The sequence below is a fragment of the Pteronotus mesoamericanus genome, unplaced genomic scaffold (assembly GCF_021234165.1).
Source record: "Pteronotus mesoamericanus isolate MK-2021 breed Mesoamerican mustached bat unplaced genomic scaffold, CSHL_Meso_final contig_78, whole genome shotgun sequence".
Lineage (NCBI taxonomy): Eukaryota > Metazoa > Chordata > Mammalia > Chiroptera > Mormoopidae > Pteronotus > Pteronotus mesoamericanus.
Genome location: NW_026555258.1, coordinates 2207190 through 2233556, shown reverse-complemented (window position 1 = coordinate 2233556; position 26367 = coordinate 2207190). Strand labels below are relative to the sequence as shown.

General features: G+C 70.6%; 1 protein-coding gene across 1 annotated transcript; it reads left to right on the top strand.

The window, feature by feature from the left end:
* The first annotated feature begins 814 nt into the window (after positions 1 to 814).
* GPSM1 (G protein signaling modulator 1) lies at positions 815 to 24275 on the top strand. The gene is made up of 14 exons (XM_054584807.1): positions 815 to 879; positions 7164 to 7385; positions 8066 to 8201; positions 8420 to 8562; positions 9025 to 9148; positions 9359 to 9474; positions 10059 to 10214; positions 11054 to 11162; positions 12404 to 12527; positions 17824 to 17894; positions 18739 to 18918; positions 22403 to 22559; positions 22850 to 23058; positions 24053 to 24275. Exons 1-14 carry the CDS (start codon positions 815 to 817, stop codon positions 24257 to 24259), a joined length of 2019 nt encoding a protein of 672 aa, XP_054440782.1. The 3' UTR covers positions 24260 to 24275.
* The last annotated feature ends 2092 nt before the right edge of the window (positions 24276 to 26367 follow it).

Sequence of the window (26367 nt, the reverse complement as noted above, 5' to 3'; positions counted from 1 at the left end):
TCCAGGTTCCTCCAACCGCCCCCGCTGCCCTCATTTCACAGGTAAGGCCAACGTTAAGAGGGCAACATGCCGACTGAAGGTCTCCACCGTGAGGAACCGAGGGGACGGGGCTGCCACTCTCCACAGCTTCCTGGGCCAGGCCACACGCATCCCTCGCTCCACCATCCACTCCTCCCAGACCTGTGAATTCACTCACATGGGGGACAGAAGCCATGTTTGTGACCAGTCCCCCCACCCTGGCCCCCGCAGATCTCTCTGAACTAGGCAGAGGAGCTCCCCACCGCCGCACCCCGCTGCCCGTTGAAAGAGGGGTGACTCGTGTTGGGGCTGGACCAGAGGAGAGGAGCAGAGAACCACCAAGGAGGGGGGGGCGCCTGCCAAACAATGGCGGGGTGGGGGGCCTTCAAATAGCCCCACGTTGGGGGGGGAAGGAAGGGGGTGGGGAGGCCCGCAGGGCTCAGCAGCAATGTCCACACCAGGTGCCGGCCGGGATCCTGGGGGTTCGGGTGCGGGCCAGGGGGAGCACACCCCGTCCCCTGAACCAGCCGCTCAGCCCCCACCCCTCCCGCGGGGCCGCCCTGGCGGGCTTCCTCTCCGCACCCCTCCCCCACCGCCTGGAGGGAGGAGGGACTGGTGACATCACGGCCACGGCGGGAGGGGCGGCGCCCCGCGCACATCACTTCCTCGGCGCCTCCGCCGGCGGGCCAGGCAGGCGGACCGTGGACAGTGGAGCGCGGACAGCGGACGGGGCACGAGGGCAGGCGCTGGGCATCGCGAGCGGGAGCGTGCGCCCGACCCTTGGTGACCCCGGCCGATGGCCGGCCCTGCCCCGCCCGCCGCCGACGAGCTGCCCGGCCCGGCCCGGCGCCTCTACTCCAGGTGGGCCGGGCGGAGCGCGCGCGCGCGTGCGGGCGGCGGGCGGCGGGGACCGGGCGGCGGGGACCGGGCGGCCCCGAGGCGGGCGGTCTCGAACAAAGGCGGCGGCGGCGGGCGCGCAACGTGGCGGGGACGCGCCCTCCTTGCGGGGCGGCGGGGATGGGGGTGCAGGGGCGGGAGCTCGAGAATCGGGGCGCCGGGTGTGCCAGAGGGGGGCGCCGGCAGTGGGGGGCTGCGGGTGTGGGAATGGGCCGCGAGGGTGGGGTGCTGCGGGGACTGGGGTCTCCCAGGCCCGGGAGAGCTGGGGACCAGCCAAAGCCTGCAGACTACGAGGCTGGTGACTGGGATGGGCCGCTGCCTGCCGTCCCCCTCCCCCAGTACACGGAAACCCTGCGAGAGACTGGCAGGTGGGCCGCCTGGCTCAGCAGGTGCGGAGGGGGCTGCCGGCAGCTTCCCTCCCAAACCTGGCACCACCTCAGCACGGCCATGGCCCCGGTGGTGGGGGACTCGGCTGGGGAGACCACGCTGTGTCGTGGGTGGTGGCCTGCGCCCCACCGGCCGCTGCACTGGGTCCGGCGGATTGCCCTGGGGCCGCAGAGGCACCTGCCGGGTGGGTGTGTGCCGCAGCTGAAAAAGACACCTGCCTCCGGGCAGATTCATGGGCGATGGCAGCGGCCTGGGCTGTGCGCCCCACGCTTGGCTGGGATGACAGGGTGGCCCTGCCCAGGGCTGCGTGCCTGCTTGGTGACTTCAGGCCTTCCAGGGGTGTCCCGCAGAGTGATGCCCTGGGCCCGGTCCAGGTGGGCACAAGACCCTCCGAGGGTGGCTTGACCCTGCCAGCCTGTGCAGATGTCCAGCCCGGGGGACAGGCATGCGTGCAGGGCAGGGGCGATTGTGGGTGGCGGCTCCCAGAGGCAGGCCTGGCCCCCTGCCCCGCCCCCAACTTGAAGGACATCATCATTCCAGCTCTCTCGGCCACGCCTGAGACCCCGGCCCCGGCTGTGGAGCCTTCGGGGGCCCAGCCTGGCAGCCCGTCAGCAGCAAGCCTCTGCCTGCACCCCGCACGTGTGGCGGGAGGGCGTGGTGGCGGCTGGAAGGCTTGCTGCCCCTCCCCTCCGCGGCCTGGTCGCTGCTGCCGGCCAGAGACACAGCCCCCATTGTGTGGTCTGCGGGATCGAGTGCTGAGCCCCCGCCCTGGCTCCTGGGCCCCAGGCAGGGGGCGGGCGAGGGCAGGGGGCGGGCGAGGGCCTGCGGGTGGGTCTGCTGGCAGCTGACGCTGGAGGCCTCCCTTAAAGGGCCCCCCCGCCATCCCCTCTTGGGACCGAGAGCAGTGCAGAGAGCCTTTGCCCGGGGTCTCCGGTTGGATGGAGAGGGGGTGCTTTGTCCCGAAGAACAACAGGAGTTAATCTGGCTGCCACCAGCTGTGAGTGTGTGAGCGTCAGAGGGAGACAGAGAGAGGGAGGGCTGAGTCCACCTCAGCCTAGACTCACGGCGTGATGTGGAAGCCTGGGGTGTGGGCTGGTGCCAGAGCCCATTGGGGACATACCGGGCAGGACGCTGGCCTAGGGGGCAGCTGGGAGGGGACCCTGGGGGAGGCCTCGAGCCCAGCCGGGCATCCTTGCAAGCTGAGGCCTGCGCTGAGCCGGACTCTGTGAGCCTGGCAGAGACTTGAGACGTGGAGCCATGAGCTTTCCGCAGGGCCCGGGAGGAGGCCCGTGGCGGGTTTGGACCCGGCCGGGCCGCCATGGCCCAGTGTGGGCAGGGCAGCTCCGGGTCAGGGCTGGCTTTCGGAGGCTGGCAGGAAGGGGTGGGAGTCAGAGAGGTGTGGTGGGGGCAGCTTCTTTGGGCAGGGCCGTGAGGCAGGCGAGGAGGGGCCTGCGTTTTGGGAGCGGGGAAAGCCCGCCGGGACATGGTGGCAGATCAGTGAGGCTGACGACCAGGGAGCCCGTGACCACTTCACTGCCCGGCGAGCCCGCAGGCGGGCGGCAGACAGGCAGCGCCCAGCCCCTGCCACTGTGGTCTGGCCCCGGTGAGCCCCTTGCCAGGAGGGGAGCGCTGAGCAGGCACGGTTCAGAGGCTGCGCAGGTGCACCGGCTGGGGCAGCGGGCTGGCTCGAGGCGTCCGAGGCACGGGGCCGGGCCCCTCCCGGGAGGTGGAGGGCTGGAGGCGAACATTTAAGCATCGTTTTAGCCAGATGACAGATCCCGGGTGGGAAGGCTGTGGCCTCCCAGGGTTTGGGTGGTGAGTCTGGCAGGGGGAGCTAAGACCTCAGCCCCGGGGGTCTGGGGGCTCGTGGCCACCCGGAGGTGGATGGGCCTCTGGGAGGGCCAGGCAGCCCCGCACGGGGGTGAGCGGCAGCAGGCAGGAGGGCCGGGCCGCACCTCGCAGAGCACAGGGGGACGGCCTGCAGCGCAGGAGTTGGTGGCGGCCCTGGGCGGTGGAACAGGGGCCTGGGGTTGACGTGGGGGTGCAGAGTTCGGGGGACCCCCTTGTCTCCGGGAGCTGAGCTCAGCTGAGCCGTCCTGGGGGGTGGACAGTGGCACTGGAGGCCCCCGGGCAGGGAGGGGAGCGTCAGGCCTGGACAGCCTTGGCAGCAGAGCCGTGTGCGGGCCGGCAGCCTGGGACCGGATGCCCGACCGCACCTCTGCCGCCCAGCCCCTTCCGAGGCTCGGCCGCCCCGAGCCCCACCCCCCAAACCACGCAGGCCTGCACGCACCTCGGACCCTCCTCAGCAGCCCGCTCATTCCTGGCTCCTGGCTCTCTGTTCAGGCCCCAGGCCGGTCTCGGGCGGCGGAGCCCGCCCCCGCTCTCTGGGCCCCTCCTCCCGGAGCTGCTCTGTGGATTCTTAGTTGTGCAGGCTTGGAGACCCTGCCCACCCCAGCACCCACAAGTGGGGTGCAGAGGACCTCCGGAGGTTCCTGGGGGGCAACACATCGAGAGGGCTGGGGTGGGAGACCCTGAAGACACCTTGACTTCCCACCACCATTTGACCCTGTTGGCTCTGGACCGAGGACCCAGTGGCTGGACGTGGGCGTCCCCCACAACTCCAAGGGCCCCCCTTCTGCCCAGGGAGGGCCGCGTCGGCCGCCGCCCCGTTGGCCACAGGTGGCTGGAGGAGCTGGAAACCCAAGGGGCCGGGCCGTTCCCGGGAAGGAGCTGGGGTGAAGGGAAATGTCGTGCCTTCTGAGCTCCCCCCACCACCCTGGCCCGGGGCAGCCCCCAGAGGGTTGGGACGCTGGGATGGATGGCAGGCCAGGTCAGGTCAGGGGCGGGACACGGATGAGGGGACACAGCCTGGAGGGGGGCGGGGCCTCCAAGAGGACGGGGTGGGGGCAGGTGCAGCTCCAGCGGGGGAAGGGGGGATCCCAGCGGTGCTCCAGGCGGGCCCTGCAGGTCGGGGGGGCTTCCCCAGCTTGCAGAGCCCTGCCCCTGCCGGGCACACCCCTCCATGGGACCTGGGCTTCTTTGTGCTGAGGCTGGGAGCCGGCCTTGGGGTCAGAGCCGGGTAGCAGCTTGTCAGGGAGTGTGTCGCTGCCTCTGCACCCTGCTGCGTGCCAGCCCCTGAAGGGACGCCCCCTGGGCCCCGCCCCCCGGCGCGCCCTGCTGACGGCACTGATCCCCAGCTCTGAGCTGCCCTTGATCCCCTTGATCCACCTCAGGCCCCGGGAGCCCCAAATAAACTGTCCGAGCACCTGGGGTCTCCTGCAACCAGGGCCTCCAGGGCCATCAGCCTGCTACCCTGGTCCGCAGCGGGGAGAGGCAGGGGAGCCCTGAGTCCGAAACAGCCCCGGGACCAATGGCCAAGGCGGGGCGAGGGCTGGCTGGCCCGCAGGGAGGCAGGGAGGCCCAGAGCCCGGCGATGCAGGCCGCCCCCACGAAGGGCCAGCCCGTGGCCCTGAGCCTGGTGGAGAAGGCGGCGTGCAAAGTGGTGTACGGCGCCCCCCGCCCCCGCCCCCTGCTGCTGCCCGTGGGCCTGGAGCTGTGGCTGTACGTGCAGAAGATGCGCAACCTGCAGAGGGCGAGGTGCGGTGGGCGCCTGGGCACAGGCGGGGGCTGGGTGCCGGCCTAGCGATAAGGGTGCTGTGGGAGGGTTGGGGGTAAGTGGAGAGGGTGGCGCCCTCTAGCCCCGGACACCCTGCCCCACACCCCTCCAGGTGCCCTCCCCACCTTGCCGGGGGCCCATGTTAGACCCCACCCCTAGTCTGCACTTGCGATAATGCCCCATCAAGGTGCCACCACCCCTTGATTTCGGGGTTCCCAAGCTGTAACTTTTGCTCCGAGACAGGCGGGGGGTCCGCCAGGTCTGCCGGAGCCAGCAGGGCCGGCTGATCAGGGACGGTGCCCTGGTCCGGGCCCATCCCCTCCGCAGCCAGCGGCCGGGAGGGCAGCTTGCCCATCAGGTGGCTCGCCAAGCCGCGGGCAGGGTCAGGCAGGCCCCGGCGAGGAGGCCCCCTGCGTGGCCCCCCAAGGCTGCCCGTGGCCACCTGTGCGGTGGCATCGGTGGCTCTGCCCAGAGCACTGGGCGAGGTGGCTGCGGAGGAGCAGGCACCGCGCCACGAGCGGCCCGGTGTGCAGGGGCGGCGGCAGGGAGGCCCAGCGGTCTGGTGTCCTGGCCCCGAGGCCGCATCCCTGCCCCGCGGCCCCCGGAGCGGCCACACCTGTGGCTCTGCCTGACCCCGGGGGGCCGGAGCCCAGGCCCTGCGTTCTTCCCAGCTCCCCAGGACGGGGACCTGGCACAGGGGAGCAGCGGCCGGGCGCAGGGCCTTGCAAAGGCGGGCGGCTTCCCCAGCGGAGAGCTGTGGGGCCATGGGGCGATGCCTCTGGGAGGTCACCGGCCCCGTGTGGTGCCTGCTGCTGCTATTGGCGGCGTTTGGGGTGCCCGTGTCCTTGGTGACATGGCGGCAGAGGGAACGGGCGGGTGGTTCGCACCGGAGGAGCAGGAGCGTTTGCTTGAAACGGATCAGAAGCGCTGGCCTAGGCAACTTTGTTTATTTTCTAAGGAAACATGTTGGATTTCCCCCAGTAACTCCTGATCGTCGCACGTGTCCAGCGACGCAGAGAAGGGGTGGGTGGAGCGGGGCCGGTGCGGGACGTTTTCAATCGCTCCACGGGGTACCCGTGCTCTCTGAAAACCCCAGAGCAGTGGGCCTGAGACCCGCAGAGCTCAGCTCCCGCTTTTCCCAGGGCCCCAGCTCCTCCGGCTGCCTGGGCGCCGCCGGCACGGAGGCCCGTCAGCCCCCTTGCCCGCCCGCCCGCCCTCAGGGTGACCTCCAGCTTGGGGCCCCTGAGTCCAGGGCTGGCTGCTCTCTGGCCCCAGGGCAGGCCGGGCAGCTGGGGCCGCTCAGAGGAGGCTGAGGCCCTGAGGGAAAGTGTTGGGTGCCCCTCCCCCCGCCTCCCAAAAAGGGAGGCCCAGAACCAGGGTCTCAGGGTCAGTCCCAGGGGCTGGTCCTGAGCAGGCGCTCAGCTGACAGCTGTGTCCTGAGGGCAGCCGTCCTCGGGAGCCGGCCAGCCTTGGAGCGGTGCTGAGCCCGAGGGCAAGGGGCTTCATCTCTGCTCGTAGGTGGGGCGTACGAGGAGCCAGCACAGCCTCTAGCGAGGGTGCCAGGCGGTCGCGCAGGACCCTGGGCCCTTGGCGTTGGGCCGGGTTCACGCGGCAGGAACCTGGGGTGGTTTTCCTTTGGGGTCATCCTGGGGCATGGTCCCTCCCATAGCAGCACCATGGGCCGGGAAGCAGCTGTTTCTCGGACCAGCCCTGGCCAGCAGCCAGCAAAGCTTCTTGGCCTGGGGGGGGCAGGAGGGGGTCAGGGGCTGGCCGACCTTCGGCTGAGTCTCCCATGCCCACTGAGAGCTCGGAGGGTATGCCCCCCAGGGTTGCAGGCTGGGGCGGAGCTGGGATCAGATCCTGCCTGTGTGGCCTCGGTCAGCCCACCGGCCCTCTCGAGCCTCCGTGGTTCTCCGGGGGATCAGGGCCGCCCCAGGCTGCCACACCTCTCGGGAGGACGGTCAACTAGCCCCAGGCGGCCCCTCCCCTGGGCGGCTGACGCTCGGGGGTCGGCAGCCTTCCCCACTTCGCCATCGCAGCCCCCCAGCTTCGGCCCGAGCGCTCCCGAGCCCTGCGGTAAGGAGGCTCGGGCACAGGCGCGCCAGCCCCAGCACCTGCCTCAGGGCGTGATTCGTGAGAGCTTCTGTCTGTGTGCAGAGGCGTGGCACCGCTCGAGGGACCCGTCGTTCATAGGGATGGCGCCGAGGAGCCCGGGTGCCCAGGGTGACTCCCTCTCTCCGCGCAGGATGGAGGCCTCGTGCCTGGAGCTGGCCCTGGAGGGTGAGCGACTCTGCAAGGCGGGGGACTTCAAGGCGGGCGTGGCCTTCTTTGAGGCCGCTGTACAGGTGGGCACCGAGGACCTGAAGACGCTGAGCGCCATCTACAGCCAGCTGGGCAACGCCTACTTCTACCTGAAGGAGTATCCCCGGGCCCTGGAGTACCACAGGCACGACCTGCTGCTGGCCCGGTGAGCGGCGGGGTGGGGGCGGGGTGGGGGGCCAGGCAGCGCCCGCCCTCAGGATGTGGCGTCACAAGACAAGCCCGGTGGCAGAGCTCTCAGGGTCCATGGGAGCCTGGGAGAGGGGCCGGGATCCGGGAAGTGGCCCGGGGGCCTGTGTTTAAGCTGAGATGCGTGTGATCATGTGCGTGTGTGAGCATGGGCGTGGCCCAGCGTCTGTGCCACCCCGCCCCACCCCTGTGTCCCTGGGTGTCTCTGTGGCTGTTCTCTGGCCTCCAAGTCTTTGCCTCTGCTGTTCCACCCCAGCACGCCCTTCCCCCTCTCGTTCCCACCCCCACCTCCCGCTCCGTCCTGCCACACCTGGGCAGCCTCGGTGGCCGACTCCCCAGCAGCCGGTGAGGCTGGGGTGGTGCAGGCAGGCACCCATCAGAGATTCGCTGCCCGAGTTGTCGAAATGGCAGTTCTCACCGCGAGTCCCCCAGCTCTCCCTGCCTCGATCTGGGGTCTCCGTGAGCCCCAGCAGCTGCAGGCTGTGCAGGGGACCCACCCCCGCCGGGCCCCACAGAAGAGGGGCCCTGAGCTGTGCACAGTGGCCAAGGGCCGGTCCTCCCAGGGCCTTGCCCACCTCCCCGAGACCCGCTGCTGAGCTCCCTTCTCGGCCTGGCCCCTCACCCCTTCCTGCCCTGCAGGACCATCGGTGACCGCATGGGGGAGGCCAAGGCCAGTGGGAACCTGGGCAACACACTCAAGGTCCTGGGCCGCTTCGATGAGGCCATCGTCTGCTGCCAGCGGCACCTGGACATCGCTCAGGAGCAGGGCGACAAGGTAGGCTGTCAGCCCGAGTCTGCCTCCCCGCCCCGCCTCTGCCTTAGCATGTGGACCTAGTGATGCCTCCCCCTGCCATTTCTCGCCTTTGGAGCCCCAGGAACAGCCCGGGTGTGGGCACGTCCGCTTTGCATGCATGCTCCCCACCCAGCGGTCCAGCCAGTGGGCTCCTCGGGGCTGTGGCCTTGGAGGCATCCCAGCCTTGGTGCTTCCTGCAGATTGGGGAGGCCAGGGCGCTGTACAACATCGGGAACGTGTACCACGCCAAGGGCAAGCAGCTGTCCTGGAACGCCATGCAGGACCCCGGGCACCTGCCGCCCGACGTCCGAGACACGCTGCGCAGGGCCTCCGAGTTCTATGAGTGAGTGAGGGCGGGCGTGGTCCCCGCATTCCACAGACACCCTGGGGCCCCTGCCTGCGGCGGCCCCGGTCCCCCTCCCACCTCCCTGCAGCCCTAGACCGTGGCTGCCAGGCTGGCCCTCCCGCCCCGCCCCGCTCTCTGGGGCTGCTGGGGCGGTGCCAGGCTCCTCTGCAGCAGGGCAGAGAGGCAGGGAAGCTGCTGACCGAAGCCCAGCGTGGCTTTCAAAAGCCATGGGGCTGGAGAACGGGCTGGGACGGTGGGCCGAGTCCCCGGGAGCAGGAGACCCCTTCCCGTTAGAACAGAGGCTGTGCCTGAAACCCGGTCGGCCTTCGCCTTGGCGCCCTGAGCGCGGACAGCACCAGGCGGCACCAGCGCTAAGGGCACCCTCTCACTGGGGGTGGGCCCCGGGGCCCTGCTTCCCTCGCGCTGGGAGGGCGCGGCTCTGAGGGACTCGGCCTCCAGGAGGAACCTGTCCCTGGTGAAGGAGCTGGGCGACCGGGCGGCCCAGGGCAGGGCCTACGGCAACCTGGGCAACACCCACTACCTGCTGGGCAGCTTCGTGGAGGCCACGACCTTCCACAAGGAGGTGAGTGGCGGGCAGCAGGGCGGGCGGCGGCAGGGCTGCCCGGGCATCTGCCCTGGGCTCTGTCTGGACTTGGTCCCGGGGCTCCCGGGCGGCGCCCTTGGGACGCACAGATGCGAGGCCAGCCGCCCTGGGCAGGGAGGCAGCCCATGCCATCCGCGACGGGTCCCGGGGCTGCCCTGTGACCCCCGGGCTGCCGGTGTGTGTCCTCAGCGCCTGGCCATTGCTAAAGAATTCGGAGACAAGGCAGCCGAGCGCAGGGCTTACAGCAACCTGGGGAACGCCCACGTCTTCCTGGGGCGCTTCGACGTGGCTGCCGAGTACTACAAGTGAGCAGCATCCCCCCTGCCCCCCGCCAGGGAGAGGGTGGGCCCCGGGGAAGGTGCCTGGCAGGAGGCACCGCCCTGAGGTGGGGCATGAGCCTGAACTCCCAGGATCCCCAGGGGCCAGGTGGGGGTGCCCAGCCACCCCAGAAGGGCACACTGACAAAGCCAGACACACAGCCGGCCTTGGCGCTGGTTCCTGGGGGGGCCCCAGAGCAGGTTGAGCCCCCCACAGATGGACTCAGGAGGGTTGTCGCTGGCTCCTGGGGCCCTGACTCAGTCCGGGCGGACGGCCTCCTGGCCTGAGTAGCAAAGCAGTGGCACCGGGCAGACTGGGTCCTGCGCCAAGCCCCAGTGCCCTCTGTCGAGACCCCGAGCCAGGTGTCACTGTCCCAGGCCCCCCCGGGCCTGGACAGGCAGGGGGCACAGGAGACGCGGTGACTGGCCAGCCCTGTGGGGCCTCATCTACCTGCCCGTGGCCGTCAGAGGGAGGGGATGCCCTGGGGGGAACCTGGGGCTGGAGGCCTCCGGAAAGGGTCTGCCCCACCACCGTGCTGTGCGCCCCCCGCTGGAACCGCCCTCCTCCGCAGGAAGACGCTGCAGCTGTCGCGGCAGCTCAAGGACCCGGCGGTGGAGGCGCAGGCCTGCTACAGCCTGGGCAACACGTACACGCTGCTGCAGGACCACGAGCGCGCCGCCGAGTACCACCTGCGGCACCTGCTCATCGCCCAGGACCTGGCCGACAGGTGCGCGCGCGCGGGCGCGGGGCGGGGCGGGGCGGGGCGGCACCCCGGCTCCAGCTGCAGCAGCCGGGGCCCCAGCCCCCCTCAGTGGCCACGCCGCCCCCTGCCCAGGACCAGGTGGGACCGGTGGACACTGGGGTGGCTCCTCGCAGTGACCTAGGCACAGGCGGGTCCTGGGGTGCATCCCAGTCACCTGGTATGTTCGTTGATCCTGTAAGCCCACCCCCATCCCCTTTTTAAAATGTAAACACCAGTTTCTGTGGAGAGACAGGCAAACCGAAGAGTTCTCACCACACAGCCGTACACACTGGTCTGGGGGGCCGTGGCCGGAGCGGGGGCTCCGAGCCACAGGCCGTGGGGCTCCCGTGGGGGTGGAGAGGGGGCCTCTCCCAAAGGCTGCCGGCCAGAGGGCACGTGTTTCTGGAGGTGGTGGCGAAGCTTGGGGACTGGGCTGTGTCCGTGGCCAGGTTGTAAACGTAGGCCCCGCCCCCGCACCGTGTGCGCTAGAATGGGTACGCTTGTGTTAGGTGGTGTTCCCTCAATTAAAACAATTAATGACCTGAGGGACTGGGGCCGTCCCTGTCCCCAAGGCAGGAGAAAGCCATAGGGGTGAGAGCCTCGCTGGCCACTAGGGGGCGAGTGAGGCCACACGGGAACCCCGGCAGCCCCCGGGGCTCCCCGCCAGCCCACCTGCGGAACTGCCCACCCCGCACTTCCTCTGTCCTTTGAACCTCTGTCCCGCGGGGCCTGACCACCGGAGGCTGGGGGCTGGGGATGGCTGGGCTGGGGGGCAGGCCGGCGGGCTAGGGGCGCAGACGTGGACTCTGCTCCCTCCCTGGCAGAGTGGGCGAGGCTCGGGCCTGCTGGAGCCTGGGCAATGCCTACGTGTCCATGGGGAGCCCCGCGCAGGCCCTCACCTTCGCCAAGAAGCACTTGGAGATCTCCCAGGAGGTGAGTCGAGCCGGCCCCGCCCCCGCCCCTGCCCCTGCCCGCCTCAGCCGGCGTGGGAGGCCCCCCAGACGCTGCCCGGCCGGCTCCGGACCGGCCAGGTGCCTTGTGTGCTCCGGGTTCCTGCCGGACTGTCCTTGTGCCCCCTCCCGCCTCCTGCTGCGTGCTGCCCAAGGGCTGGCCACCCGTGTCTTCCGAGGCCCGCGGGCTGGCTGGCTCTGGAGCCAGGGCGTGGGGGTGGGGGAGCAGGGGCCTGTTCTCACCCCGCTGTGTTAGTGCCCTGTGGGCGGGCTCGCAGCCCGGTCCTCTGTCCCCATCGGAACTGGCCAGGCTGGGCCACAGGGAGGCCTGAGCCCACCACCCGCGGTGGACATGACCTGCCGGAGGCTCTCCCTGCAGGCTCTTCCCCTGGAACCACCACCCCCAACAGCCGGACGCCTTCCTGGGGAGGGTGGGCAGGGTCTCTGAGGGCGTGTCCTCCCAGAACCCGCCGCCTGTGGTCAGGGCGACCCACGGTTGTGAACCTCGGGGCTGCAGAGGTGAAGTCTGGCTCCCTGGCTCCGGGCACAACCTCTCCTGACCTCCCCGTCTTCCTGATCCTTGACCCACCCTCCCTACCCCCAAGAAGCTGCCCCCATAGCAGGGCCACGCCACCTCCCTCCAGCACACCCCTAGCGCCCGCCGGGACCCACCACAGCCCCGCGTCCGTGGGTGGGCGAGGCCCATTGGTGCCCGGGTGGGGGCGGGAGGAGCGGGAAGGCTTGGGCCGCGGGGTGCGGGGGTGCCAGGCGTGGACAGCCCTCCTGGGAGCTTGGCGGGGCAGCCCCGTGTCCACATGAGCACAGGCCGGGCTGTGGCAGAGGCTGCTGGAGCTCCACGCAGAAGCCTTGCCGGCCCGCCCTTTCTCTGGCCTGCTTCTGGTGGTGCACGGTGCCTCTGCTCCGCGCTGGGAGCCAGGAGGAGCTGGGAGCCTGGCAGGCACCTGAGGGGTGGGCCCGAGAGAGGTGGCAGCCTGGCCAGAGCAGGAGGCGCCCAGAGGGTGGGCCCCACACGGCCCGGGGCCCGGCTGCTCAAGGCCCCAAGCCTCCCGGGGGTGTGAGGGGTGGTCTGGGTGCACGAGGCCACCCCCGCCCATGGACAGGTCCCCAGACTCACCCCCTGGCGCAGCGAGGCCCGGTTCCCGAGGAGCCCCGCGGAGGGCCTCCCAGCCAGCCCGCCCACTGACCTGCCCTGCTCGGCCGCAGATCGGGGACCGAAATGGGGAGTTGACGGCCCGCATGAACGTGGCGCAGCTGCAGCTGGCGCTGGGCCGGCTGAGCAGCCCTGCGGCCGCAGAGAAGCCAGACCTGGCCGGCTACGAGGCCCAAGGTGAGCTCCCGGGCGGGGGGTGAGGAGTGGGTTCCCCGCAGGCTCAGACCGCGGCCGGGATGCAGGGCCTCGGTGGGCAGGCGTGGGACAGGGACAGGAGAGCCGCCCGGGGGGCTTACGGGGGTGGGGTGCTGGCTCAGGCAGGTCCCACGGAGGGGGCTCTGACCCCAGACAGGAGAATTTCTGATGGCCGGCTGCCCGGGGTCAGGCCCCCAGGGGGCGGGGAACCCCTGTGCTGGGGGTGTCGCCCCGCAGCCCCTCTGTGCCCTGCCCCGGCGCTCGCGGCGGGCGTGGGCGCATGACAGGCTGTCCGGGTGTTGGGGGCGCAGGCGGTGGGCCCGTCTGTCTCACCGGGGAGGGGCAGGACTCGGGGCGGGGGCCGCATGGGGAAAGGGCGGCCCGCGGAGGGGCGATCAGACCCGTTCTTCTCGGTCTCTGGGGCAGCAAGGGCCTGGGGTCACCCTGGCCCCCAAGGTTAGGGCAGCCGCAGGAAGAGAGGGCAGGGCCCTCTCTGCCCTGCCCCCCGCCCCCCGGGGCTGAGGACCCTCCAGGCTGGGGCTGGGCCCTGGGGGGCCAGAGTGAGAGGGAGCTGCTGGGAGGAGGGAGGAGCTGAGTCAGCCAGGGGGACGGGTGCAGTGGGCGCTACTCAGGCCCTCGTCACTGTGTAACCTTATTGCCCACGGGCTGCTGGTCGTGCCATACAGGTCAGCGACGTGCACTCGAGGACAGAGTGTTCCTTGCAAAGCAAAAAGATTAATCAAGTTGGGGGGGCCGGGGGAGCGGGGACACGCTGAGATGGCTTCTCTAGGCCGCTGCAGGTGGGTGCGGGGCAGGGCGGTTTTTTCCCCCTCCCCTCCCACCCGGCTCTTGAGTGTTCAGGGGGTCTGGCCCCAGCCTCTCGATGGCTGTGTGCCTGGGGGTGGGTCCCCAGGGTTCTGGTGGTGGCCTGTTAGAGATGAGGGGAGCCCACGTCACCTCCCCGCTCAAGATCGCTGACGACTGAAGGGAGGGCAACAAAGGCGTCTGAGACCCTCTGCCTGCCCATTTTAGGGGCGCTGCGGTCGAAGGGGATGGGATGGAGTGCGGCCCCCAGGAAGTATCAGGCCCGGGTTTTCCAGGAGCCGGCAGCTCTGCCCAGAGCCTCTGGAACCCCAGCAGCAGGCGGGGACAGGGCTGGGCAGAGTCTGGAAAGGCTGCCGACCCAGCCCCCATCTGTCCTCCCAAGGAAAGGGGGGCCGTGGCGGGTGAGCAGCCAGGCTGTGCGGGAACAAGGGAGCCTCTGTCTTCCCCACTCCAGCTCCTCTGCTCTGCCCGAGCCCGGACCCTCCCTGGCCAGGGCCCCCTGAAGCCTCCCCAGCAGGCACTGGGGACAGGCCATCCTCCTGGGAGGGCGGTGGCCAGGCGGTCTGCCCACACCGGAGGAGGCGGGTCTGGGGACCGGCAGCCCTGGGGGCCCCCGCCCTGGGATGCAGCTGCTGCAGGCGGGCGGGTGCCCTGAGTCCAGGCGGCCCTGGAGGAGACCCCTGCTCAGGTGAGCCTGGCACGGGCAGGGTCTCCTGAAGGGGGGGCGGCGGCATCACTCGTTCACTCAGTGTGTGCCGAGCCCGGGGCGGGGGGCGTGGACTGGCTCAATTTGAAGAAGCCAACAGCTTGTCTTCTGGGAGCTGTCCCTTGGGAGCCTGATGGGACAGTCGCACGTCCAGGGCCTGTCAGTGTGAGGGGAGGGGGAGGGGCAGGAGGGGCATTTATTCAGCCCTGTGGAGGGGTGCCTCCAGGGAGGAAGGAAGCCCTGGGCTGGACCCAGGAGGATGCACAGGAATCCAGGAGGGAGGGAGCGGCGGGCATTGGGGGCGTGGCCTGTGGGGCGTGGCCTGTGGGGGGCGAGGTGGTGCCTGGCCGGCTGGAGACCAGGCCTCAAGCTTTTCGACCCTGCTTGATAAAAACAAGGGTCCCCCCTGCCGCTGAATAGCCTGCAGCTATTTGGTTGACTTCACAACTCCTGCTGCCCCCAGCCCAGCACAGAGGCTCCCCGAGTGAGTCTGGGTGGGCAGGGGCACCTCCCCGTCGCTGCCGCCTGGGCCCCGGCCAGTCCCAGCCCTTCCCGGTGGGGGCGCCTGGCGGGTGGGGGTCCGGCGCCACGCCCCTGACCCGGCAGCCCGGTCAGCGCGTCCGCGGAGGGGCCGGCCCAGAGCCCCCCTGCCTCGCACGGTGCCCTGCCTGTCTGGACAGGCCTGGGCTGGCCTCTGCCCCACGGGCTCGTGCGGCTCTGCGGCTTCTTCATCCCCCTCCGGTCCCCGCGCAGGGTGTCCCCTGCGCGCTCATTCAGCCCCCGCGAGGAGTGGGGTGTGCACAGCGTGACGTCCCAGGGGCGGTTTAGGCTGTGGGCTCTGGCCTGGCTCTGCCGTGTCCTGGCCGGTTGGCTCAGTGTCTTGAGCCAGCTGTGCCTCAGTGTCCCCATCTGGGAAGTGGGCCCACTGGTCATCCTGGGAAGAGCGCCTGGCAGGGACGAGGGCACGGACGGCTCTGGCCCCTGAGGAGGGCTAAAGGTTCGGACACATTGCGGTCCATCTGTGCAGCCAGCGGCCTGTGGCCCGCTCACGTGCCGGGTCAGGGCTGCGCGGCTGCAGGGGCCCCTTGCCGTCTCGGCGGCCGCCTCTCCCGCTGCGCTCGCGCTGGCTCAGCCCTCGGGCCAGCCGGACCGTGCACAACAGCTGCTGCGTGCGGGCGTGCGAGCAGCCTTGACTTCTCGGGCTCTGCGACCTTGGCCGGGCGGGTGCCTCCCCCGAGCCCCAGGGTCCACCGCCTTGGGAGGGCGGCCCGGAGGGAACAGTGCGTGGGAAACCACACGTGGGCCCTGCCTGCAGGCTCAGCAAACACTCGCTGCTTGACCGCATCCTGGCGGGGTGCGGACAACTGGCCAAGCCCCGTGAGAGCCCTGGGGGCACACCAGCGACCAGGACAGGCAAAGGCAGCGATAGAGCCCATGTCCCCAGGGCTTTAGGGGAAAGAAACGCAGGAGCCGGGGAGGGCTGTCAGGTGGGGAGCAGCCGAGCGGGCTCTGCGGAGCCCCCTGTCTCAGTCAGCTCTGGCTGCGCCATGAGCACCGCAGACCACACGGCTGAGAAAACAATGTACTTCTTGCAGCCTGGAGGCTGGGAGCCCAAGCTCGGGTGCCGGCACGCTGGGGGTCTGGAGAGGGCCCTCCTCCCGGCCTGCAGATGGGGCGCGTGGGGTGCCCGGGGTGCGAGAGAAGGGAGGGAGAGCTCTCCGTCTCAGGAAGGTGTTAATCCCAGCCCTGGGCCCCACCCTTGTGACCTCGGCCGACCCTCACCTCCTGGCAGCGCCCCGCCTCCTAACACCATCACGTTGGGGCTTGGGCGTCCACATGGGACACAGGCGTTCAGTCCATGACGGGGACATTTGAGCAAGGACTTGAAAGAGGGGGGGGAGCACGCCGTGAGCTTACATGAGGGGCAGCCGTGCAGACGGGGAACAGCCACTCAGAGACAGGGAACGGCTGGGCAGAAGCCCCAGGCCGGGGCGAGCAGGCCTGTAGGAATCACGGGGCTGTGTCTGGAGGGGGTCTGGCGAAGGGAGGGTGGGGAAGGGGTGGAGGGCGCAGGCCGGTCAGCTCGGGGGTCCCTGTGCGGCCACAGGGGTGATGGAGGAAGGAGGTCTCCCCGGGCGCTCAGGGCTCTCTGGCCCAGCGCGGAGAAGGGCTCGGGGGGCCGGGCTGGCAGACAGGTCCCGGTGAGGCAGGCCGGGGTCCGGCTGGGCCAGGACGTCAGGGTGTCTGGGAGGGACGGAAATGATGACCAGGGTGCTCATCCGTCGCGGGCTGGGTGGGGCGGTGCTGAGGGAGGTTTCCAGACCTCCCCCTCACGGTGGGAGGGGTGGGAAGCCAGCTCGCGGTGCCCGGGCCTGAATGCCCCCAGTCAGGCGCGGGCGCGGGCGCTGGAAGCAGCAGGCAGGAGGGCCTGGGCCCTCCAGACAGAGGGCGCATTTAGCTGGGCCGGAGGGCCTGCCGCCCGCGTGGGCCATGAGGGACCCGCCCCGGAGGCGAGGCCGCCAGTCGGAGGCCTTTCAGCCCCTGCCCAGGCCAGGGACGAGGCAGGCCGGGCAGGGCAGGAGCCTGCGGGTCCCGAGCAGACAAGGTGGGGAAACCAAGTTGGGCCCCCAGGGTGTCGGGGGCAGCGGGGAGAGGCCCAGCCAGGCCCTGGTGGGCGAAGGAGCGGGATTCCCGCTGGCGGTGGTGCGTGGGGACCCGCTCGGGCTGCATCCTGGTCCCGCGGCCCCTCAGCCTGGCACTGAGATGCCCTCGCTCTGCTCCCCAGCGCCACACGTGGCGGGGAGGACAGGCACTGCCGGCCAGTGCCATGGGGCTTGGGGACGAGCCATCACGTCTTCCTAACAGGCTGCGGGTGCGGGGGACCCTGGCCTCGCTCTCTGCCCTGTGTGCTCCGGCTTCACGACCCGGGGTCAGGCTCCCCCGCCTGGGGCAGGGCCTGCTCTAGGGCGGTTGGCGGCGGGAAGGGCAGCCCACAGCCGACAGTTGAGTCGGGACCCACAGGAGCTGGCTGGCTGCGGCCCGGTGGGGACCCCACAGCTGCCCCCGCGGAGCCCCGAAGTCCCACGCCGGCATCCCACGTCTGAGCCTCCAGAGAACAGGGGAGCAGACGTGGCTTCCTCAGAACTGGGGGCCCAGACAGGGAGAGGCCCAGCGGCGCACAGCAGCCCCTCCAGCTGCCTCCGGACTCCCCAGCCCCCATGAATCCCTGGACACTCAGCTTGGGCCAGTCTGAGTGACTGACCCCCAGAGCCAGGGACTGGTCCCGGGCAGTGGGTGTGGCCGAGGGCTGGGGTCAGCGCCACGCTGAGGGCTCCCTGCCTGCCCCCCGCTGCCGTGGGCTGTGGCCTGGTGGCTGGGCCACGCAGGCAGGGGAGGTCTCTAGGTTCAGGCCCTGCACTGGCCCCGTCGGCGTCCGCAGCGCAGCTGAGCGTCCGGATTGGAGCCGCGTGTGGTGCTGGGGTGACTAGAGTGGGCGGGAAGAGCCAGGTCCGGGACTGGGGAACGATCTAAGCCAGTCTCTGCTCCCCAGGCTCTGTGGGTCCACTGGGGTGGGGGGCACAGAGGTCATGAGGACTCCGTGCTGGCCTCCACGTGAGGCGGGGAGTGCAAGCTCGTCGGCCCCCGCAGGCGTGGGGCAGTGAGCCTGGCCCCCCGGAGGGCCCTGGCCTGTGCCGGCCGCCCTGGAGGCCTGGGCCAGCGGTGGCTGACTGAGCCGCTGCCTTCCAGGGGCCAGGCCCAAGAGGACGCAGAGGCTGAGCGCGGAGACCTGGGACCTGCTGAGGCTTCCCCCGGAGCGGGTGAGTGGGGCTCGGGCGTTGGGCTGGGGACAGGAGCCCGGCGGCGGGGCAGGGGGCGTGGGCGGGGCCGGGGCTGCCGGCTGGCAAGTCTGCTGCAGTGTTTGCCGAGCTGCCACCGCCGCTGCCCCCGCTGCGTCCCGGCCAGGGAGATGAACGGCCGTCTGCCCCTCCCCGGTCAGTCCCCCCGAGCGGCCCCACGGGGCCCTGTGGTAGCGGCGCCTGCTCCATCCCGCTCACTTCAGGGACCTGCCTGCCGTATCCCTGGGGGACAAGCCACAGCCCCTGCACCCTGCAGGTCCCTCTGCCCCTGCCCAGCCTCGTCCCCGGCGTCCTGGCCAGCTCCCCCCATTCGGACACGCCCCATGGGGAAGCAGAACTGTTACGGGTGGAGCCACCAGGGCTGTGCAAATGCCACAGAGACTTGGGGCTGAGCCGGGGGGACCCAGTCCTGCTGCGTGCCTGCCGGGGAGGTGCGCTGTGGCCCTGGGAGAGTGGCCTAGCCTCTGAGCCCCTGCTGACCCCAGTGTAGACTGGGCGTGGCTGCAGACCTCCTCGGGGCCCTGCCCGGAGGCCTGCTGGGAGACCAAGCGCAGGGTCCCCCACAGTCCCGGGTTGCTTCATGGTCAACATCTGGGGTATCAGGCGCCCCACCCAAGCTCCTCCAGTGCCCTGTCCCGCCTCTCCCCGCCCCCCATCCTGGGCCCTTGCCAGTCCTCTCGCTCTTCCCTTGGGCCAGAGCGTCACTGGGCGTCTGTGAAGTGGTGACCACATCCACCCAGCGCCCCTTAGGGTCCTGGGCTTGCTGGGGGCCCCACCCACGCCTGGCCTTCCTCCCCCTCCCCAGGAGCAGAATGGGGACAGCCACCACTCTGGGGACTGGCGGGGGCCCGGCAGGGACTTGCTCCCCCTCTCCATGAGGAGCAGGAAGTACCAGGAAGGGCCAGACGCTGCTGAGAGGAGACCCCGGGAGGGTGGCCCCTCCCCGCTGGACAGCGCGGACGTCCGGGTGCAGCTGCCCCGCACGGTAGGCAACTCTCTTTGGGCTCCAGCCTGGGCGGCCGACATGGGCGCTGCCCCAGGGACAGAGGCGACGGGACCGGGTGGGCACCGGGCCTGCCGGCAGTGCGGGGACAGCGTTTAGTCGTCCGCCACCCCCGGCCTCAGCGAGCCCAGTGAGGACCCCGGCAGCACACGGGGAGACAGGTGGGTGGAGGGACGGGGGCCGGCCTCTCGGGGCCTGGCGGTGTCCCGCTGTGCCCAGGAGCCCCGCTGGGCTCCCAGGAACAGGTCAGAGTTCAGAGGTCGGCCTGGACCGCTGCCATTCAGAACACCTGGCCCAGGCCTCCGGGAATCAGTCTAAAAACAGCCTCTCCAAGGGCTTAGTCAGTGCCTCGCCAGCCTCTGGCGGGTGTGGGCGCAGGGTTCTCCCACCCGACGGCTGCTTCCCGCCTCCTTCCCCCACCCCCGTCCCCACCCCCACCAGTCCACTGGGTGGAGGGAGATGAGGAGATCCCTGCAGGGGGGAGGGGCACCGGTCACTCCGGGTGGGTGGGACCAGTGTTGACTGTGGCCGGGCGTCTGCAGGGCCCCCCTCTCAGCACAGGGCTGTGTGGTCTGAGTGGCCTCCCAGGGCCCGTCTCAGGACAGGGCGTGGGGGGCCGGGGAGGCCCCCAGCACGGGGGCACTGGGGCGCCGCGGCGGGCTGGAGGTGCAGACCCCTGTGGCAGGCTGAGCCCCCCCGCCCACCAGGCCCCTGACCCAACGCCCCCCACAGGAAATGGCCTCGGAGGGCTGGGTCTGGGCGGCCCACGGTGACCCGTCCTTCCCCAGGGCTCTGGGCTCGCCGTGGCAGACAGGGCTGCGTGTGCTCGTCCTGTGCTCACCTTTCCCGCAGGGCTCACAGCCCCTCCCCCAGACACTTCTTGTGGTCAGCCTGCTGGTCGGCCCCTGAGTCATGGTCGGCCCCAGGGCTTCCCGAGCCGCCAGAGGCCCAGGCCCCACAGGCCTGCAGAGCAGGAGGGAGATGCCAAGGTGCGCGGCCTGGGGCAGCAAGGGCCCTGGGGCCAAGGGGCCTGGGCTGGGGGCTGGCGGAGGCCAGGGGCTGCTGTGGGGGGAGGTGGCCGTGGGAGGCGGGCAAGGCCGCATGGCCCGTGCCCAGGGCGACCGGTCCCAGAGCAGGCAAGGCCCTGCCTGCCCGGCTTCCCACAGGCCGCTGCCGCACTGGCTTGGGAATCGGCTGGCCAGAGTGCCGGCTTCCCCTGGGCTGGCCCGGCTTGAGAAGGAAGCCGGGGTCAGCGCGGGGACGCGATCTCCCCACGGTCCCCATCCCCTTGCCCTTTGGGCATGACCGCCCCAAGCCGAGAGCCAGAGCGCTGGGTGCTGTGCTCAGGGAAATCACCCCCCAGTGTTTACAGAGCATGCCTGTGTGTGTGTGTGTGTGTGTGTGTGTGTGTGTGTGGAGAGAGAGAGAGAGAGGGAGAGATGGCGCTTCCGCGCTGGTGGGCGGGGCGGGGAGGGCTCTCCCCCGGTCCTATTTAAGCCTCCAGCTAACGGCCCGGGGGGCTTGGTGGTGAGGCGGCTCGGGGCTCCACGGCAGGGTGGTGGCACAGGCTCCCTGGCGTCCTGTCCTGGCTCCACGTGGCCGAGCACCCCAACCAGCGCCGGGCAGGCCAGCGAGCTGTGGATCCGGCGTGAGTGTGGGGCCCTGACCCAGGTGGAGGCTGGGGCCTCTGCCGTGCTCAACTCAGACAGAGCTCTCCCCGCCCCAGGGGGGGCTCGCGGTGGGTGGGCAGTTGCCCCAGGGACCAGGGACGGGGCCAAGCCCGTGTTCTGCTCTACCCCAGCCGCCTCCCGCTGTCCTTGGCCCCTGCCCTGGGTCTGGGCAGCTCGGGGACCAGGGCAGCACCTGCCCCAGGGGCTGGCTCAGCAGGCGGGGGAGGGGCAGCCCAGGCCAGGGCAGGGGCTGAGAAATGGGGCTGGGATTCTAGCAGGAGGGGCTGCAGTGAGACCTGAGGAGGAGCTCAGCGACCCCCAGGCTGTTCAGAGCCTGGCTCTGGGGCAAAGGAGAGTCCGGAACATGGCGGGGGGCTGCCCCCCGCCACCGGTCCCCTGTCCTGCCAGGACCCAGGTGGTGTCCTGAGCAAGGGCGCGGGGCCTCCAAACTGCCCGGACCCTCTGGCCGCAGGTCCACAAGGGAACCGTCAGCGCCCCCGCAGGTAGCCCGGGCTCCAGAGGGTGGGGGCTGCCGGGCCCAAGCCTCAGGCTGGACGTGGACCCGGCCTCGGCGACTCGAGAGTCCCCTCAACCCAGCCCCAGTGCTGACGGTACTGCCAGACGCCTTGGGACGAGCTGCTCTTGTCCCAAGACGGTGGGGGGATGTCTTCGCTGCTCCGAGGGGCCCGAGGAGGCCCCCCGCCGGGCGAGAGGTGGACGGTGGAGCTGGGTGGGGCCCCGGCTTCCGAGGGCTGGCAATGGGGCGCTGATCGGCCGCCAGAGTGTCGCCTGTCAACCTGTCAGCCCTTGGGGCCCTGGACCAGGCCTGGTGCGGTGGCCCCAACAGAGCCCCCACCTTCCCTGCGGATGTGCGCACCGGGGCCCAGACTGGGGTGGCCTTGCCCCAGGCCACCCTGCCAGTTGGGGCTAAGCCAGCCCCAGTGACGTGGTCCCTTCCCCCCCCCCACCCTCCCCCTTCCTCCAGAACGGTGGCCCCTCCCAGGGCGACCCTCCCCTGCTCTTCTGACCCCACCAGTGGGACTTGCCTGGGCCCAGCGGGGTCACCCTAGGGCCAGCCCTCCCCGACACCCACTGCGCTGACGATGTCTCCCAGGCCTGTGTGGTGCAGCTGCTAACCCACCGCCCTCAGCCACACCACGTCAGCACCTGGGTGCTTGCGTCCTGGCCCCCACACGTCCGCCGCCCCTGGGCCTTACGGACACGCTGCCCAAGCCCCTGCTTGGGGCGGGGCTGGGGCGGAACACGGGAGCCCTCACCGCCCTGACCACGGCCCCCTTGCCTTTGGTGATGTGACCGGGTGCTGCCCGCCCCTCTGCGCCCAGGCATGGGCCGCGGCGAGGGCGCACAATGGCCAGCGAGGCTCCTCGCCTGCCGGGGGCCACGCCACTCGCTTGCCCCCCCGCCGCCCCCCACTCGGCTTGCTCACATGTTGTTCAGCAGACACTGGTGAGCTCTGTGCTGGGCGCGGGCGCCAGAGGTGCCGGGTGGAACTCACTCTCCCAGGGGTGGGACAGAGGAGGTGGTGACCGCTACCTGGGGTGGGGGTGGACGGCCCAGGGAATGGGCAGGGTCGCGGCTGGGGAGGGCGACTGCTGGGAAGAGGGGAAGGGGCCGGCCGCGGAGCGGGTCGGAGGGCGCCAGCCGGTGAGGGACGAGGGCCTGGACCTCGGCCCAGGCTGAGCGGCCCCATCAGGGGTGTTCAGGGGTCTGTGAGGTGCTGGTGACGGGAACAGCGCCACCTCTGAGGCCAGTGCTGATCTGCCCCCCACCCCCAGAGCATCCCTCGGGCCCCGTCCTCCGACGAGGAGTGCTTCTTTGATCTGCTGAGCAAGTTCCAGAGCAGCCGCATGGACGACCAGCGCTGTCCCCTGGAGGAGGGCCAGCCCGGGGCCGCTGAAGCCACGGCCGCCCCCACCCTGGAGGGGAGGGTTGGTGAGTGCCCGCTGGGCCCCCGACCTTGAGAGGTGCGGGAGGGTCCATGCTTTCCCTGCCTCCACCCTGAGCTCCCGAGGGGCGGTGCACACCCACTGCAAAGTGCCCCTTGTCGCTGGGAGCTCCCGCCCCCGCCTCGCCCAAAGCTGCACCCTGGGGAACCTGTCACCCTCCGCCCGCCCGCCGGAACACGGTGTCGGCAGCATCGCTGCCTGGGGCTGGGGAGGGAGGGGAGGTGCTCAGCCCCCACCCCGGGGAAGCTGTCCCCGGCTCACACGCAGCCCCCGCAGCCCGGCCCTCGCTGACCGCCTCGCCCCAGACGGAGGAGCTCTTCGACCTCATCGCCAGCTCCCAGAGCCGCCGGCTGGACGACCAGCGGGCCAGCGTGGGCAGCCTGCCCGGGCTACGCGTCACCCACAACAACCTGGGGCGCCTGCGCGGCGACGGGGACCCCCAGGAGCCTGGGGACGAGTTCTTCAACATGCTCATCAAGTGCCAGGTAGGTCTGCAGCCTGGAGGGCGGGGGGCTCTGGTCCCGCTGTCTCAGGCTGCCTCTGGCAGATGCCCCGTGGGGAGAGGAGGGACAGCCTGGCTCAGCAAGTGTCACCGAGTGCCCACGGTGCGGGGAGACAGACCCTCCTGACAAGGCCACCCCAGGATGTCCTCAGTTCGGCTGTTCATACAAAACTGGGGGGCCACTGGGTCCCCAAAGCCATGGTGTCGGGGACGCCTCCAGCCCTCCACTCTGGAAAGAGAAAACCGAGGGCCAGGCAGCGCCCTGGAGCGGGGAGGGCGAGAGGAAGGCAGGGGAGGCCTCACGGCCGCGGGCCTGGGCCGGCAGGCGGGCCACGCTGGGGTGGGGGGTGGGGCTCAGTGGGGCTGCTAGGCAGGAGCTGGGCAGTTTGCAGACCTGCCGTCCGTTCCCACAGAGGACAGGAAGGCGCAGCCCTCGGCGGGCCCGAGCAGCCCCCCATCCGGCCCCAACTGAGAACCCCCAAACCCCCCGTCCACACGCACGTGGGCTCCTGGCCCTTCTGCTCCAGACCCTGCGGAGAAGCTCACACACCTCCTCGACCCCTCCAGCCCACCAGCATCGGCCCCGACCCCGCAGGGGTCCCTGAGGAGCTCCCGGAACCTCGGGCTCTGGGATCTACGGCCTCGCACCCAGTCCGTGGGGCTCGTGACCACGCTGCTGCCAGGGTGGTCTGGGAGGCCGCCCCACAGCTCCGTCTCCCTGATGGCTCAGCCCACACCCAGCCGCCGTTGCCTGACCCGCTCTTTTGGGTGGGCTCCTCCGGGGTCAGGGCTCCCAGAGCTGCCCTGGAGCCGATTCCCAGGCGGGTCCAGGGAGGCCCGAGGTGGCCTGACCACCTTGTGACCCGGCACTGTCCCGGGACGACCGCCTCAGGGCTGTCCGCGGGGCCCCGGCGCTGGGGTAGCCTTCCAAGGCCCGGGAGGGCGAGGCCGCCGACCGACCTGTCCGTGTCTGCCAGTCCTCCAGGATCGACGACCAGCGCTGCCCGCCGCCCGACGGGCTGCCCCGCGGCCCCACCATGCCTGACGAGGACTTCTTCAGCCTCATCCAGAGGGTGCAGGCCAAGCGGATGGACGAGCAGCGGGTGGACCTCACTGGGAGCCCCGAGCAGGAGGTGGGCGGGCCACCCGCACCTCGGCAGCAGTGCCAGCCCGGCCCCAGCTAAGGCCTTGCGCCCATGCCAGGCCCGCCCACCCTGTCCCTGGGTGCCCGGGGGAGTGGGTCACCTTGCCCGGGATGGCCAAGGCCATGGCTGAGGGCAGGCCCTGAGCCCCCCACCCTTCCCACCGAGCCGGACGCCGGGCACACTGCCCCTGCGGCGCCCCCTCCCCATGGCGGCAGGCTGGGGCCGGGGCTGCCGTGCAGGGGCAGGCACTCTGTCCTGGGCCGGCCCCACGTGACCTGGTACACAGCTCCCTGCAGCCCCGCCCGTCCGGCGCTGCCCTCACCCCTGCCTGTGCCCCCACCCCGCCCCCAGACCGCAGTGCTGTCTGGACTCCCCGTGACTGCCTCCCGCCCCCCACCATTCCCTCCTGCCCGGCCAATGTGAAAACCCTGCTGCTCCCCACACCCTAGAGGTTCTCCGCAGCCTCTTTGTAGGGCCACCAGCGACACAGACGTCTCTGTCCTCCCAGAGCTGTTCCAGGAGGGCCGAGCGCTGGCATGCTCACACCAGTCCCAGGCTCTCACCCCCTCAGAGGGCCCCTCCCTCCCCCTCTTCCCTCCCACCCATGCTGGGGGAGGGGGACAGGAAGGCACCCCAAGACGCCTGCAGTGGAGGCTGGCTCCCAGGGTCCAGGGCCCCACACAGCCCTGAGCAGGCATTTGCCCCGAGGGCAGGGAGGGGGTAAGCGGGACATTCCGCGGCTCCCTGCTCCACAGTCCAGCTGACGGGGCCTGGTTCCGGGAGGACTGACGCCAGGACAGTGATGGCGTGAGGGCCGTAGCCGTGGGCAGTGGTGGGTCGGCAAAGCCGGGAGGGCTCAGCTCAGCCCCAGCGCCCCAGCGAGGACCCAGCCCTCCCTGCCACCAGCCTCTCCCATACGTGGGGTGGGTCAGGTCCCTGAACACCCAAGTCGGCCCACAGGACTGGGCAGGAGCAGCTCTTCCCTCACGCCGGTCCCTCCTGCTGTCCCTGTGCCCCCGGCCCGGGGCCGAGCCTCAGCTCCACAGCCTGCAGGGCACCGTCGCCCCCTCCTGGGGGCAGCAGCCCAGCCCAGACCTGCTCTGAGGGAGCCAGGGGCCGCCTGGGCTGGGTGTGGGGACCCCCGGGGGCAGGGCTGGCAGGTCGGGCCCCAGGGCACAGGCTTCCGCCCGGCGGCCCCGGTACTTGAATGGACATGTGTATTTATTGCCCTCCTGTGTTTGCCACGTTGTCCGTGGGTCCTTCCCGACCCAAGAGGTACACTTGTTTTCTGTTTTTCTGGAAAAAAATAAAGTCTGCCAAGTGAGTGCTGTCGTTCCAGGGTTAGACTGGGGGTGACGGGCTAGCCTGCGGGTGCAGAGGGCCTGGGGCAGAGAAGGGCCTGCCCAGCCGGGTGCCCTGCCACAGCCTGCCGCCGCTTGTCAGCCCTGGGGGAGGCTGTGCCGTCCTAGCTGGATTCCACACACGTGGACATGCTTGCCTTTCCGGTCCCAAGGCTGCACCCAGGACCCGGGGGCTACCAGGGTAGGGGAGGTACAGTGGGCCTGTGACGTCACATCCCCCAGACCCTGCAGACTGGTGACCCCAATAGGGCAGCCTGTGAAGGGGCAGTTGAGAAAGCAGCTTGGGGCCCATGCCCCACAGATACGCACACCCCGTGAGGCCCTGCCCCCAGTACGGTCTGGGTGCCTGGCAGACAAGGGAGGCCCCCCGCCCTGTGACACACTGTGCACAGAGCCTAGCTGCTCCCTCCACAGCCCCCCACGACCCCAGGGGGCTGAGAGGCCCTAGCGTTAGGATGCAAAAAATAAGACGTGGTCAACCTACACGTCCCAATCACAGGCCTGTTTCCCCATCCACAAAGGGAGGCTCTGGGTGGCCCTACTAGATCCAGCCAGCTCCCCAGACCTCCCCAGACTCTGCTCCCAACTTGGGAGCAGGGAGGCAGACAGGTCGAAGCCCAGCCCCCTGCCCCTGCTCCTGCATTTCAAGGCCTGCAGGTCCCTGCATGGCCTCATGCCTCTGGAGGGGCACGCGGGGGCTGCAGGGGCTCCGGGATGACAGCTCTGTAAACGGCACCGGAGGCTCTGGGTGGGAGTAATAGAGGGTTGTTTGCCGAGGGGAGGACA

Coding starts and splice junctions, on each gene's coding strand:
- GPSM1 (XM_054584807.1), top strand. CDS start 815: ATGGCCGGCCCTGCCCCGCCCGCCGCCGACGAGCTGCCCGGCCCGGCC. Junction 17,895..18,738: donor TGAGGCTTCCCCCGGAGCGG/GTGAGTGGGGCT, acceptor CCCCCTCCCCAG/GAGCAGAATGGGGACAGCCA. Junction 23,059..24,052: donor ACATGCTCATCAAGTGCCAG/GTAGGTCTGCAG, acceptor CGTGTCTGCCAG/TCCTCCAGGATCGACGACCA.